The sequence below is a fragment of the Pelobates fuscus genome, chromosome 10, assembly GCF_036172605.1.
Source record: "Pelobates fuscus isolate aPelFus1 chromosome 10, aPelFus1.pri, whole genome shotgun sequence".
In the NCBI taxonomy this organism is placed as follows: domain Eukaryota; kingdom Metazoa; phylum Chordata; class Amphibia; order Anura; family Pelobatidae; genus Pelobates; species Pelobates fuscus.
The window spans coordinates 144,920,825-144,935,976 of NC_086326.1; the positions used below are offsets into that span (position 1 = coordinate 144,920,825).

At 40.0% G+C, this 15,152-nt stretch overlaps 1 protein-coding gene across 4 annotated transcripts in view; it reads right to left on the reverse strand.

Annotated features, from left to right (window-relative positions):
• Positions 1-3,039: 3,039 nt before the first annotated feature.
• Positions 3,040-15,152, reverse strand: part of LOC134575168 (oocyte zinc finger protein XlCOF22-like) — a 167,730-nt gene continuing 155,617 nt past the window's right edge. For 2 of the 4 annotated variants that reach the window (XM_063434394.1, XM_063434393.1), the window contains 3 exons: positions 12,215-12,400; positions 12,010-12,133; positions 3,040-5,079 (listed from right to left, as the gene is read on the reverse strand). In XM_063434394.1, the coding sequence (XP_063290464.1) occupies positions 3,215-5,079; positions 12,010-12,133; positions 12,215-12,400 (2,175 nt within the window). In that variant the 3' untranslated portion in view covers positions 3,040-3,214. The remainder of the gene's footprint in view (positions 5,080-12,009; positions 12,134-12,214; positions 12,401-15,152) is intronic. The other 2 variants (XM_063434396.1, XM_063434395.1) reach the window with 1 other exon arrangement.

Here is a 15,152-nt window from a genome sequence, read left to right on the forward strand (position 1 = left end):
CAGCTGAAGCTCAACAGAAGATGGGTGTTGCAACAGGACAATGACCCAAAGCATAGAAGTAAATCAACAGAATGGCTTAAACAGAAGAAAATACGCCTTCTGAAGTGGCCCAGTCAGAGTCCTGACCTCAACCTGATTGAGATGCTGTGGCATGACCTCAAGAAAGCGATTCACACCAGACATCCCAAGAATATTGCTGAACTGAAACAGTTCTGTAAAGAGGAATGGTCAAGAATTACTCCTGACCGTTGTGCACGTCTGATCTGCAACTACAAGAAACGTTTGGTTGAAGTTATTGCTGCCAAAGGAGGTTCAACCAGTTATTAAATCCAAGGGTTCACATACTTTTTCCACCTGCACTGTGAATGTTAACATGGTGTGTTCAATAAAAACATGGCAACATTTCATTATTTGTGTGTTATTAGTTTAAGCAGACTGTGATTGTCTATTGTTGTGACTTAGATGATCAGATCACATTTTATGACCAATTTGTGCAGAAATCCAAATCGTTCCAAAGGGTTCACATACTTTTTCTTGCAACTGTATAAGAATATACTGAAATACACTGTCCCGGGGTATAGATATTACTATTACGCAACTGGAATGGTACGTTTTATTGACCTTGAAAGTACTAAAGTGACTGTGTCAGGAATTGGTCTTGCAACCATTAGATTTGGTGCATTGAGCACATATGATATCTTTCGGTTTATAAAGTTCCATTTTCAAAAGTACTTGTGAAATTACAATCTTAAGTGGGAATTCCGATGGACCAAGATTTTTACTTACAGCATTCTATGCGGAGTGTTAGAAATGAAAATAGTGTTAAATTATATTAGTTATTAGCAAATATACTTACTTTATCTGATAACCTACAGAGCTCCAGGTAACCCTGCAACATTTGAGTCATGTCTGATCATTTTCTGCATTCATGGGCTCTGGCATCTTGTACGTACAATGATAAATGGCCTTTCTGATAACAAACAAAACTGCAAGATGCAAACAATATGCAAACAAAGACCTGTCTTGGATAACTATTAAACAAACCATGTAGGTACAGTAACCACTTCTACGTATTGAAGTGGTTCTGGTGTGAAGTACATGGGTGCTAGGTCTCACATCATTATTAAATTGTTCACGGTTTAGTACAGATTCTCACTACCTGGCTGTCTGAGACCCGGCCTCCAATGACTATATGGCAGAGGCAGTTATGTTCCACATCACACTATACAAGAGGTAGAGGACAGTTATGTTCCACATCACACCATACAAGAGGTAGAGGACAGTTATGTTCCACATCACACCATACAAGAGGTAGAGGACAGTTATGTTCCACATCACACCATACAAGAGGTAGAGGACAGTTATGTTCCACATCACACTATACAAGAGGTAGAGGACAGTTATGTTCCACATCACACCATACAAGAGGTAGAGGACAGTTATGTTCCACATCACACCATACAAGAGGTAGAGGACAGTTATGTTCCACATCACACCATACAAGAGGTAGAGGACAGTTATGTTCCACATCACACCATACAAGAGGTAGAGGACAGTTATGTTCCACATCACACCATACAAGAGGTAGAGGACAGTTATGTTCCACATCACACCATACAAGAGGTAGAGGACAGTTATGTTCCACATCACACCATACAAGAGGTAGAGGACAGTTATGTTCCACATCACACCATACAAGAGGTAGAGGACAGTTATGTTCCACATCACACTATAAAAGAGGTAGAGGACAGTTATGTTCCACATCACACCATACAAGAGGTAGAGGACAGTTATGTTCCACTTCACACCATGCAAGAGGTAGAGGACAGTTATGTTCCACATCACACTATACAAGAGGTAGAGGACAGTTATGTTCCACATCACACCATACAAGAGGTAGAGGACAGTTATGTTCCACATCACACCATACAAGAGGTAGAGGACAGTTATGTTCCGCATCACACCATACAAGAGGTAGAGGACAGTTATGTTCCACATCACACCATACAAGAGGTAGAGGACAGTTATGTTCCACATCACACCATACAAGAGGTAGAGGACAGTTATGTTCCACATCACACCATACAAGAGGTAGAGGACAGTTATGTTCCACTTCACACCATACAAGAGGTAGAGGACAGTTATGAAGCACAGCTCCACCCCAATCTCAAGAATCACTGGAGTCCAGATTTAAGGCTGCCGGGGACCGAGAATCTGTACTACACATTGCATACGGTGCTTACAGTGTTCCTTTACATTTGTTCAGAGTTCCTAATGAGAACTGAGATTTTGTAAAAGATTCCCAAGTGGAAAAGTAAGATGTTCTGTTAGAGCAATGCTTATTACATTGTAATGCATATGCCCCAGGATATTACCTCAGATACTGGTTACGACTCATTTAATAGCACACGTGATGATAGCTTTAAGCTGTAAGTTAAAAATGAATTGTCCATGACGATGGGTTCCATTGGCTAGAAAAAAAAAACCAAATACTGGTGTTTTGGAGATGAACCACAAGGAGTGTGTAGTAGTTGCTGCTGAGCATACAAAGAACAAGAATATCACAGTCAATCAGAGTACATGGAAGTAAACTGAGAACATATTGTCAGAAACAGTACAGAGTAGTGGGATGTTAAAAAAACAAAACAAGAGTGCCAACCAAGCATACTATGTTGCAAAGGTAAGAGCAACAAATGATCTATGTGAAGATGAAATGGTGTCAAAGACATTCTGGGAGCTGGAGATCACTGGCTTGCACGATTTCCTAAAAGACCAGTTGAGGTATCCGAAAATTGTGATCCGGGTTTCTGCAATAAATGCTATATTGAACAGTTTTGCTTAGAAGCTGCCAATTTAATTTCATAAAGTCAGGCTTCAATCTGCTAGATCCAAAAAGAAACATACAGGACAATGACCCGGAGGTAAGCACCAGCATGTATCTTTTTGCCGCAGAAGGGTTGGTAACGGCTAGATTCCAGATCTGTTTAATACTGCCTCTCTTTGCTGAAAATTAATGTACAACTTAAAACGCAACTCAGTGAATTTTAATTGTGCTAGTGGACCACACGAGCAAAAAGATGCATTATACTTGATCATGAATCTATATTTAAAAAAAACATGCACAGAACTGTAATAAAATTTCTCCAAGATAGTTAACGTGTGCTACCGTGTAGCCAAGTTAGTCATTTTCCATATATGCCTACTTTGATGAAGTTCAGGTCTCACATGTGTGATTTTTTAGATGTCTGTTCAAACGATCTTTAGTTCCAAAACTCTTTTCACACTTAAAACATGAAAATGGTTTCTCTCCAGTGTGAATCCTCCGATGGACAACAAGATGTGACTTCTGGCTGAAGCATTTCTCACACTCCGAACAGGAAAACATCTTTTCTCCTGTATGGATCCTCTGATGAACAATAAGATGGGACTTTTGAATGAAGCTCTTGCCACATTCAGAACAACCAAATGCTTTTTCTCCTGTATGAAGCCTCTGGTGTGTATTGAGACCTGACTCATTAGTGAAACACTTATTACATTCAGGGCATGAAAATGTTTTTTCTCCCGTATGAGTCCTCTGATGATTAAGAAGATGTGATTTTTGACTAAAACCTTTTCCACACTGGGAACAAGAAAATATTTTCTCTCCCGTGTGAATTCTATGATGTATTATAAGATGTGACTTCTGACTAAAACCTTTCCCACATTCAGAACAAGAATATGGCTTCTCTGCTGCGTGAAGCTTCTGGTGTGCTTTAAGTGCAGACTTCAGACTAAAGGACTTCCCACATTCAGAACAAGAAAATGTTTTTTCATTTGCATGAATCAAGTTGTGCCTAAAAACGCCTGAAGCATCACTGAAAGATTTCTTACAATGGGAACAAGTAAATGGTTTTTCCCCTGTGTGAATCCTCCAATGGGTAACAAGAGTTGATCTCTGATTGAAGCATTTCCCACATTCGGAACAAGAGAAAGGCTTTGTTCCCGTGTGAATCCTCTGATGTCTATCTAGAGTTGATTTTCTATTGAAACATTTCTTACATTCAGAACATGAAAATGGTTTATCTCCTGTGTGAATTATCATATGTGTGTTAAGATATGCTCTCCGAATAAAACACTTCCCACACACAGAACACGAAAATGGTTTCTCTCCCGTGTGGGTCCTCTGATGTACGAGGAGATATGACTCCTGCGTGAAACACTTGCCACATTCTGAGCAAGAAAATGTTTTTTCTGCTGGAAAATCTAAGCAATTATTGAAATCATTGTCAGAGCCAAAGAATTCCCAGTGTGCATCTACAAGTGTTGCTGGATAAGACAAATGAGTAGGAGTATATTCCATTGGATTAAAAAGGTCTGTGAGAGTTCCTGATTCCTCCTTAATTTGTCTAGATACATATTCTGTCTGTGTCTGTTCTGTAGGTGTATAAATGTCAGTGTCTGTTAGATTTCCTTCTTCATATGAAGCCGATTCCTCTTTAATATGAGTAGATGGACAGTCTGTCTGTGTGTGCTCTGTTGGTGTACTATGACCCATGTCTGAGAGATTTTCTTCCTCGCATGAGGCTGGCTCATCCTTAATATGAGCAGATGTATATTCTGTTAGTATATATTTGGAAGTAATGCCAATGCCTGTTTCTGTAAGAGTCCCTTCTTCCACCTTGATATCAGTAGATGTGTAAGCTGCCTTTGTATATTCCGTAGGTGTATAGATGTCAGTGTCTGTGCGATTTTCTTCTTGTCGTGCGGCTTGAGTAGATGGAGATTTTGTCTCTGTATGCTCTGTGGGTATATGAATGTCAATATCTGTGAACTTTCCTTCTTCATGTGAGGATGATGCCTCCTGAATATGAGTAGATTGATATTGCGTCTGTACTTGTGTGTAAATGTCTGCTTGTTGGAAAAGTCCTTGCCCAGAAGGTGCAGTTTCCTGTCTCAAAGATTTGCTTTGTCTCTTTTTTGTTTTTTTTAGCCTGCGGCATTTTCTTTTCTGTTTAAAGTTGACATGTTTGTTTAAATAATCTGGTGACAATATAGAGGCGTGGAGTCCATCTGCTGGATTTCTCTTTATGAATCCATCTACTGGAAAGAGACATATGGTTAGAATGTTCTCTTTACAAGAATGCCCAATGCACCAAAACAACTTATGCCACTTTCATATATTATACTGCTCAGAGGTTCCTTGTCAATGTGTCCCTGTACTGTCGCTAAGATATAAGCCCACCACTGTACAGAGCTGCCAGTGGAGAAAACTATGCTTTTGATTGTGAAGGAGCGGGAGCCACATCCATGAACTATCATACAGTGGCTCAATTTATAAAACATGAGTGGAGCTATCGGGAAGCTGATAGTAGCCAAGCTGTGCCTGCCGTCAACTTGAGCAACACTTATATTCACAATGTTCATTTGTTTTCATTAAAAAAAGGTACAAACAGACATGTACTGATCAAATTGAGATACAAAATCCATGAAGCCAATATCAATTAAACCAGTGTGTCAAGCTATCAAAAACCTAACTAGAAAATCTTAATAAAAGAAAATCATATCTCAATGGAAGGAAAGAAATGGGTTAATAGTAAAAATATATAGGTGGCAGAACTAGAGGAGGAAGGAATTTAGGAGAGGGAGGGAAGTGGGGCGTGAGAAGGATACAAGATGTGGATGTGCAATAATGGCTTTTATTTAAAAGAACGGTATATGAAAAACAAAATACATATTCTCCCCCAACAGTAAACCTGGTGTTACTAAATGCTTTTTCCCTAAATAGTGTAAAATGAGCTTTAGAAGTACCTGTTTGAATTTTTACTTTGATCAGATTTTTTGCTCCTTATCTGATTTCATGTCATATATCCCTTTGCGTGAGAATCTGTAATGACACGCCAACAATGTCTGTCCACCAATGGCCACGCTCCAATGATTCTCTATGAGAATCAGTAAAGACACACCCACAATGTCTGTCCACCAATAGCCACGCTCCAATGATTCTCCATGAGAATCTGTAATGACACACCCACAATGTTTCTCCACCAATGGCCACGCTCCAGTGATTCTCTATGAGAATCCGTAATGACACGCTCACAATGTCTGTCCACCAATGGCCATAGAGCTTTGTGTTATCTTTCTCTCTATATAGATCTATATATCTATCTATCTCTATATCTATATCTCGATTTATCTATATCTGTCTGTCTATCTTTCTCTCTCTCGGGACGTTGATTAACAGGGGCTGGAGGGGGAGGGGTTAACACTGGGTAGGGAGGTTGGCTGGTAGGGAAGGGGTTAAAACTGGGTAGTGAGGTTGGCTGGCAGGCAGGGGAGGGATTAAAACTGGGTAGTGAGGTTGGCTGGCAGGGAAGGGGTTAACACTGGGTAGTGAGGGTGGCTGGCAGGGTAGGGGTTAACACTGTGAAGGGAGGTTGGCTGGTAGGGAAGGGGTTAACACTTGGTTTGGAGGTTGGCTGGAAGGGGTTAACACTGGGTAGGGAGGTTGGTTGGCAGGGAAGGAGTTAACACAGGGTAGGGAGATTGGTTGGCAGGGAAGGGGTTAACACTGGGTAGGGAGATTGGTTGTCAGGGAAGGAGTTAACACAGGTTAGGGAGATTGGTTGGCAGGGAAGGGGTTAACACTGGGTAGGGAGATTGGTTGGCAGGGAAGGAGTTAACACAGGGTAGTGAGGTTGGCTGGTAGGGACTAGAGGGGAATTTATTACTTGTATTACACGGGGGAGGGAGAGGAGCACATATGGGCTGTAGTTGCAATGCAGTCTGTGCTGTGAGTATTCCTTACACTAGATAAGACACGCCTCTATTCTTATTGGCTGCAAAAGGGAAGTTTCTTTCTGACTGGGAATCAGGAACATGTTGAAATGTGAGAGGTTAGTGGCTAAAGAGGCGGGGTTACACTGCTGAAAACAGCAAATCATTTTACAGCACTGCACAAAAACTACACAGAATTGAAAAAAGAGAAACTAACCAGTGGTATTTTGAGCTTATTTGCTTTAATTTAAGCTTAACTTGTTTAGCTGCCTGGAGTATCCCTATAATATGTTTTCCAAACGATTTAATACTATTAGAGAAACTAACCGTTACATTTTTTGGATAAACTTTTAAAATTATTTTTTCAAAGTATTAAAATATCAAAAGATACATCATATATAACAAAATATATCAACAATTATCATAATTATCATACAAAATGAAAATACAATATAATTTTGCAATATTATATCATTTTAAAAGTTTATCCAACATGTAACGGCACCCCGGGCGTAAAAGGGGTTAAACGCCGTTTAGAGGATATTCCCCTTCCAGATATACAGACAGCTACTGTAGACACCAATCCACGAACTGGAGAAGCATTTGAACGCCGTTAACAGCGGAACCGGAACCATACGAATGCTGTAAACAGCCGAATAGGAAAAAACATACGAATAGGTTTACACTCCTAGCAGTCAAACTGGAACAGCATAGAATAAATCCCCCCAAGAACGAGACAAGGCTCTGTTTTGAGGGTCAAGCAGGAACAGACAGAGCTGTGGGTTTATTGTTCTTATGTACACATTAGTACCACCCATGGGGTTTTGGAAAACAACCAATAAACACGTACAATACACTCAGACACTCCCACACAAAATCCTCCCCTCTGCCTGTGATACAATTACCTTACACAATGGGTAATGTAATTATTACAGGCAGAGAAATACAGTTTTTCCACATTATTCATAACTTTAAAAGTATGCATCACATTCACCGAAAACTTTTCAGAATCAGCATACTCCAAATACGAACATATGTCAAAATCATCCACATTGGTCCATTGGTTCAAAAGATAGATCGAAGTCCTTTGTGACCAAAGGAAGCATGGCTTTTCTGCCCAAAACCAGTTCCACAGAGTCTTCTATCCTGGAGATAATTGGGAAGTAATCCAATTATCTCCAAGGACAGAGGCATAACTCCATTGAACACATGGCAGCAAAAGACAATAAAATACATAAAAATATATAACTGTGCAGCCATTGCATAAAACAGGTACATATCCCCAGATAGCTCAGATCTGAGCACATATTATTACTGAATGGCGCTCAGATCACACACATACAGTTCAATTGCCATGGAGCCAAAGTCTTTCCCATAGTCTTTCATTATACGAATGAGCTCCATGGCATAGCTATCTGGGGTATCACCGCTCAAACAGGGCAAGCACCGAATGACCCGGCTTTCGTGTCTTTACAGGGGAAAATCAAGCGTTTCAACATGGGGCCATAGTCTAAAGGCAGCAGGCGGGCAACCAGGCTCCTCCAATGCACAGTGGCGAGATTGGTCTCGTCACACAACATATTAAATCAAGGCCTAAAATGGATCTTCCATGGATTTTTCATATAATTATGGTCTAGATTTTATAAGTATCATTTACCTCCCACACTTCACCCCTCTGTCAGTTCCTGCATTGGCTTCTCGTAAGATATTATTATTATTATGATATTTATATAGCACCATCAAATTCTGCAGCGCTTTACAATGGGTGGACGAACAGACAAGTAGTTGTAACCAGACAAGTTGGACACACAAGAACAGAGGGGTTTAGGGCCCTGCTCAATGAGCTTACATGCTAAAGGGAGTGGGGTAAATTGACACAAAAAGGTAAGGATAGTATTAGACTAGTGACATTTGCAGAAGAGGAATCAGTCAGGAGCTATTAACAGTTTAATTGATACGCTTTTATGAAGAAGTGGGTTTTTAACGATTTTTTTAAGGAGTGGAGACTGGGTGAACATCTAACGGAGGAGGGAAGCGAGTTCCACAGGAACGGTGCAGCCCTCGAGAAATCTTGAAGGCGAGCATCAGAGGTGGGAGTACGGACAGAAGATAGACGTAAGTCTTCAGCAGATTGTAAGGGCCTAGACGGGACATACTTGTGTATAAGGGAGAATAGATAGGTGGGAGCAGCATTATGTAGAGATTTGAAAGCAAGAACCAGAATTTTAAATTGAGCTCTATATTTTATAGAAATCCAATGTAGGTGTAAGAAATTGATATGCCAAACTGCAATATTGTATCTAACTTTCTGTGTATGTGACTGGTTTCACAAGTTGGGATCATTTCCTTGATAACAGTGTGATAAGGATCAAAGCTTTCAGTTGCATTTTACAACACTCAGCTAACACAAAAGCTTACATCCCTCCAGTATTCCATGTATGTTATCAGAAGATCAGAGTAATAAACATCTAGGTGTAACCATGAAAGTGTGTGTTTTCCCAAGCCATCCAATCTACCCAGAAACCAACCCTAACTGGTCACTTCTTTCACAATGTTACAGTATAGCTGGAGGGAAGAGATCAAAGGGAAAGACTTGTGTAAGGACAGAACTCTCTGGAGAAAGAGGGCGGAATAAACCACTTTTGGGAGGGAAAAGGGATTCTGGGACTTGTAGTTTATTACTCCAAGAATGAGTCTTTAAAAGGACAACAGCCAAGGAGGCTGCCCTCTCTCTCTCTCTCTCTCTGTCTCTTTGGACAGGACAGCGTAGCAAGCGGGTGCCATGGTGAACTGAGAGAGGCTGTCCCAGATTACTACCAAGATGAAGGCGCAAGGGGAAGACATCCATTTAAATGCTTAAGTATTGCCCTTTCTTATGCATCTTTTGATTATGTACTGGATATAATGTGTAATGTGTATATCCTTTTAAAATATAACAGTATCCTTAAATTAATATTTACAATACATTTTATTATACACTTGTGTTTGTGTCTTATTTGTCAAACATTCCCTAAAAGAATATCCTTGTAAGAGGGTCATAATTTCTTACATAGGGACTGACAGAAGGGTGAGGCATGGGAGGTGCGGGCGGACAGGAAGATGAGCCTCGCCGCCGCATTCATTATGGACTGTAACGGCCCAAGTTGGGAGCACGTAAGACCACTGAGAAGCGGATTACAGTAGTCAAGGCGAGAAAGGACAGTGGAATGGACCAACACCTTAGTCGCATCTGGTTAAGTAGGGGCGGATGCGCGCAATGTTTTTGAGATGGAAATGACAGGATTTGGCGATGGATATAGGGTTCAATATAAAATTCTGGTTCTTGCTTTCAAATATCTACATAATGTTACTCCCACCTATCTATCCTCCCTAATACAGAAGTATGTCCCGTCTAGGCCCCTACACTCTGCCGAAGACCTGCGTCTATCCTCTGTTCATAATCCCACCTCTGATGTTCGACTTCAAGACTTCTCTAGGGCTGTACCGTTCCTGTGGAACTCCCTTTCCTTTTCCATAAGATGCTCACCCAGTCTCTACTCCTTCAAACAATCATTTCACAAACTAATGACTCCAAAACCCCACACTAAGTCTTCATTGAATACTATTCTACCAATCTACTTCCCTAATACTTCCCTTAACTTTTGTGTCATTTTACCCAACTCCCTCTAGCATGTAAGCTCACTGAGCAGGGCCCTAAACCCCTCTGTTCCTGTGTGTCCAACTTGTCTAGTCACAATTACATGTGTTAGTCTACCCATTGTAAAGCCCTATGGAAATTGTTGGCGCTATATAAATATAATAATATTAATACAAGAATGATGTTAGAAAATCTGTAACGGGTGTCCTGCTAGTCTGTACAGGAAATAAAAGATAACTTGTCTTCAAATAGTAGATTGAAGTTATTGCTTTGAGCATTTGTATTTTCCATGTATTTAATATGGGATTCCATCGACTTAGAGGGGAACATTTCTTGGTGAAAGTGTATTATATTTAGATAAGTTGATCTGAAATCCAGTCCTTTTAAAACTGGGGGCTTTCATAGCAGTTGGAAGGGATTTGGTTGGGTCACTGATAAACTACAGGTTGTCTACAAATGTAGTTACTTTATAAAACCTGGATCCACTGCTATAAAAGGGAAATAAGAGAGATTCTAAGGTACTAACAGTGGATCTGTAGGCTTAGAGCATCAGCGTGGCCCAGCATGACCCAGGTTAGATGTCAAACTGTTCTTAAACAGTGAAGCTATTTTCTCTTCTATTTACTCTAGGGGGATATCTGGCACTAAAACTACACAGCGTGCTGTAGTGGTTATGATTATTGGAATATTCCGTTAACTCAAACAGGGGTTACGACACATGAGTGTTGAGCCCCCCCTATTTGAGAACAGAGAATTCAGGGGCTATGCCATTTACTAGAATAAAAGCTGGATATTAGCTGAAGATTCTCAACACAAATGACAGCTGTCCTCCTGGCGCAGTCCCATGGCTTCAGTACGGTTTGACACTTACCTGGGTCTCTCAGGCACGGTCGCTACTCTCAGCCTTCAGTGAAAGGGCTAACGGGGAAGTTCTGCTTGTTAATGAAAAGTTTTCTGTGGTTAGATGAGCATTCAGTCTCATGTCATTTGTGGTGATATTGTGGCTATAGGCTATTAAACATCAAACAATAGATTGCTTGCCTGTCAAAATGTCATCAATCTATTACGTAACATGTAACAGTATTTCTGGGGGGGGGGGGGGGGGGGGGAATGCAACAAAGCAAAGTTTCTAAGCCACAATGTTCCTCACCGTGTTTATATTATTGAGGTAATCTCTTACTATGAACTTTCATCAAGAGGAGTCCTGATTTAGTCCCAAATGTACAATACTGTTTACATAATAATCAAAAGGAACCTTGTATTTTAAGCAGCGGCATTTCACCTGAACCTACCACCAGTTCCTGGAATACAGTGCCATCTAAATACGTTTTAGAAGTGGATATGAGGTTAACAGTTTCTTCAGTGAGCTAGGTTACAAACCCTATTTATGCAGCAATGTTCAGAATGGAGAAGTTCCTAATTAGGCTCATGTAAACAATATGGTGATACATATATATATATATATATATATATATACACACATATACATACATTTATATTGTTTTTTTGTTTTATTTTAATCCCCTGAAGTTTGCAATGAGCGCCAGTGTCTTGTTTACACATTTGATGACATCTGCTATATATATGCCATGAACAGTACATTGTAAAATACTTCCTACCCATTGAACTGAAGGTCTTGTGGGTCTCCATCATCACATCCTTGTAGAGATCCTTGTGTCCTTCCAGATACTCCCACTCCTCCATGGAGAAATAGACAGTGACATCCTCACACCTTATAGGAACCTGACACACACAATGATACAGTCACCATCCAGACACATCCCTTGGTTATACTGTATAATGTCCTATTCCCAGCAGCCTCACCTCTCCAGTCAGCAGCTGGATGATCTGATTGGTCAGTTCCAGGATCTTCTGGTCATTGTTTTTCTCATGTATCGTGTGATGTGGAGGTACTGTGCTGGGGCTCTGGGACTTGCAGAGAATTCCTGGCAAACAAGGGCTATGGCCAAATGTCAAACGCTCCCCAGACTTCCTTGCTATTGTATAATTCTAGATATTGACAAAGACATTGGTACAATCCCATTATGAAAAGTGAAACAGTTAAAGGATACATTCTGCACTTGGGACCAGAGAACATTCATTCAATGGACCCTTCTATCTAACAAATCACATCATTGTGCATCACAAAATCTACTTCTGTATAAGTGTCTCTGCCACTAAAGGATTTGTTGTAGCGTTGGATAATACTATAGAAAGTAAATGTACAATGCGGATCATGTTAAAATATTTTCAGATCTTATTTAAACTCAATAAGCACTAGATACCAAACACAACTTCTTGTATTACTTTCTGTTCAACACAACCAACATTAATGTCCTCTCGCCTATATAGTGAACTGTCAGTCAGACTTTGCAGACAGAGATCTCTCACCACCCCAAAAATACACACAGAAACTGTATTTAGGACCCCACTTCACTGGGATGGTGTGCTTGTCTATCGGTCATTCTACAGTTTGTGGATCAGGTCTATATACCAGACATGTACCTCATAAGACTAGGTTGGTCTGGTATGCCTACTGCAACACACAGGGATGAGGGAGTCTGACTTAAAGTGAATAGCTCAAAACTGGATACAGGCAGAAATTTCACCAAAAATCTGTCTAAAAAGATAAAGTAGTATAATTAACACCTTGAGTCAAGTGTAATGGATCCAGGAGCTAGTTCACTAGGAAAGGCTATTTATATATTCAGATGCAGATAGATCAAGTAATCCAGGATAAATTGCAGCACTTATATATATGGAGTGCATGTCTTTAAATCTGCTAAAGACAGTCAATTTGATACATGCCAAATGCTATACTTTGTGCAAAAAGATTTAAACCACATAAAAGGTATAGAAAGACAGTATAAGGAACTGTTTCCTATAGCATAATGAAATAGATGGTGTATAGTATCACAATTATATATGGTATATACGTCTTTAAATCTGTTAAAGGCAAAATAAACGGAGTATATACCAGATGTTATACTTTATAGCAAAAAGATATAAACCTTATGAGATAGAAATACAGTATATCGAACTGTATTCTATAGTGCAATAAAATTAGGTATCGCTTTAAAATACTTAAATCAAATAAATTGAGGATAATGGATAAAATTTATACAAAATTTATTAGGCATAATACTCATATCAAATATATAAAAACACTACAAATATTAAAAATATAAGCCAGGAACGGTTTGCAAGAATATTACCAGCAGTTATGCAGTTCTTATTCCAAGTTAACCGCAGGGACCGGCTAGGATTGATGTAGATAGTTTGTTGCTAAAACAGAAATCTCTAGCTGTCGTCCGTTTGTGAGGTTGGCGTGCGTCCCAGACCTCACTCTGAGTGATGCACGCTACTGGCCGACCGGTCCCTAGATCTTGGGATGTTTATTTCGGTAGATGTAAAACCCTTTGTTTGTTGCTGGTTTCAAAGTCTGCGTCCGTATCCTGCGTAGTCTGTTGCTGTCTCAGACTAAGCAGGAAACACCCCAAGAGTGATTCCTAGTGAACAAGCTCCTGGATCCATTACACTTGACTCAAGGTGTTAATTATACTACTTCATGTTCCTCATAAGACTAAGTTTGTGGATCAGGTCTATATACTAAACATGTTTCTCCATGTAACTAACAGTGTTTGGATCAGGTCTATATACCAGACATGTTCCTCCATGTAACTAACAGTTTGTGGATCAGGTCTATATACCAGACATGTTCCTCCATGTAACTAACAGTTTGTGGATCAGGTCTATATACCAGACATGTTCCTCCATGTAACTAACAGTTTGTGGATCAGGTCTATATATCAGACATGTTCCTCCATGTAACTAACAGTTTGTGGATCAGGTCTATATACCAGACATGTTCCTCCATGTAACTAACAGTTTGTGGATCAGGTCTATATACCAGACATGTTCCTCCATGTAACTAACAGTTTGTGGATCAGGTCTATATATCAGACATGTTCCTCCATGTAACTAACAGTTTGTGGATCAGGTCTATATACCAGACATGTTCCTCCATGTAACTAACAGTTTGTGGATCAGGTCTATATACCAGACATGTTCCTCCATGTAACTAACAGTTTGTGGATCAGGTCTATATATCAGACATGTTCCTCCATGTAACTAACAGTTTGTGGATCAGGTCTATATACCAGACATGTTCCTCCATGTAACTAACAGTTTGTGGATCAGGTCTATATACCAGACATGTTCCTCCATGTAACTAACAGTTTGTGGATCAGGTCTATATACCAGACATGTTCCTCCATGTAACTAACAGTTTGTGGATCAGGTCTATATACCAGACATGTTCCTCCATGTAACTAACAGTTTGTGGATCAGGTCTATATACCAGACATGTTTCTCCATGTAACTAACAGTTTGTGGATCAGGTCTATATACCAGACATGTTCCTCCATGTAACTAACAGTTTGTGGATCAGGTCTATATACCAGACATGTTCCTCCATGTAACTAACAGTTTGTGGATCAGGTCTATATACCAGACATGTTCCTCCATGTAACTAACAGTTTGTGGATCAGGTCTATATACCAGACATGTTCCTCCATGTAACTAACAGTTTGTGGATCAGGTCTATATACCAGACATGTTCCTCCATGTAACTAACAGTTTGTGGATCAGGTCTATATACCAGACATGTTCCTCCATGTAACTAACAGTTTGTGGATCAGGTCTATATACCAGACATGTTCCTCCATGTAACTAACAGTTTGTGGATCAGGTCTATATACCA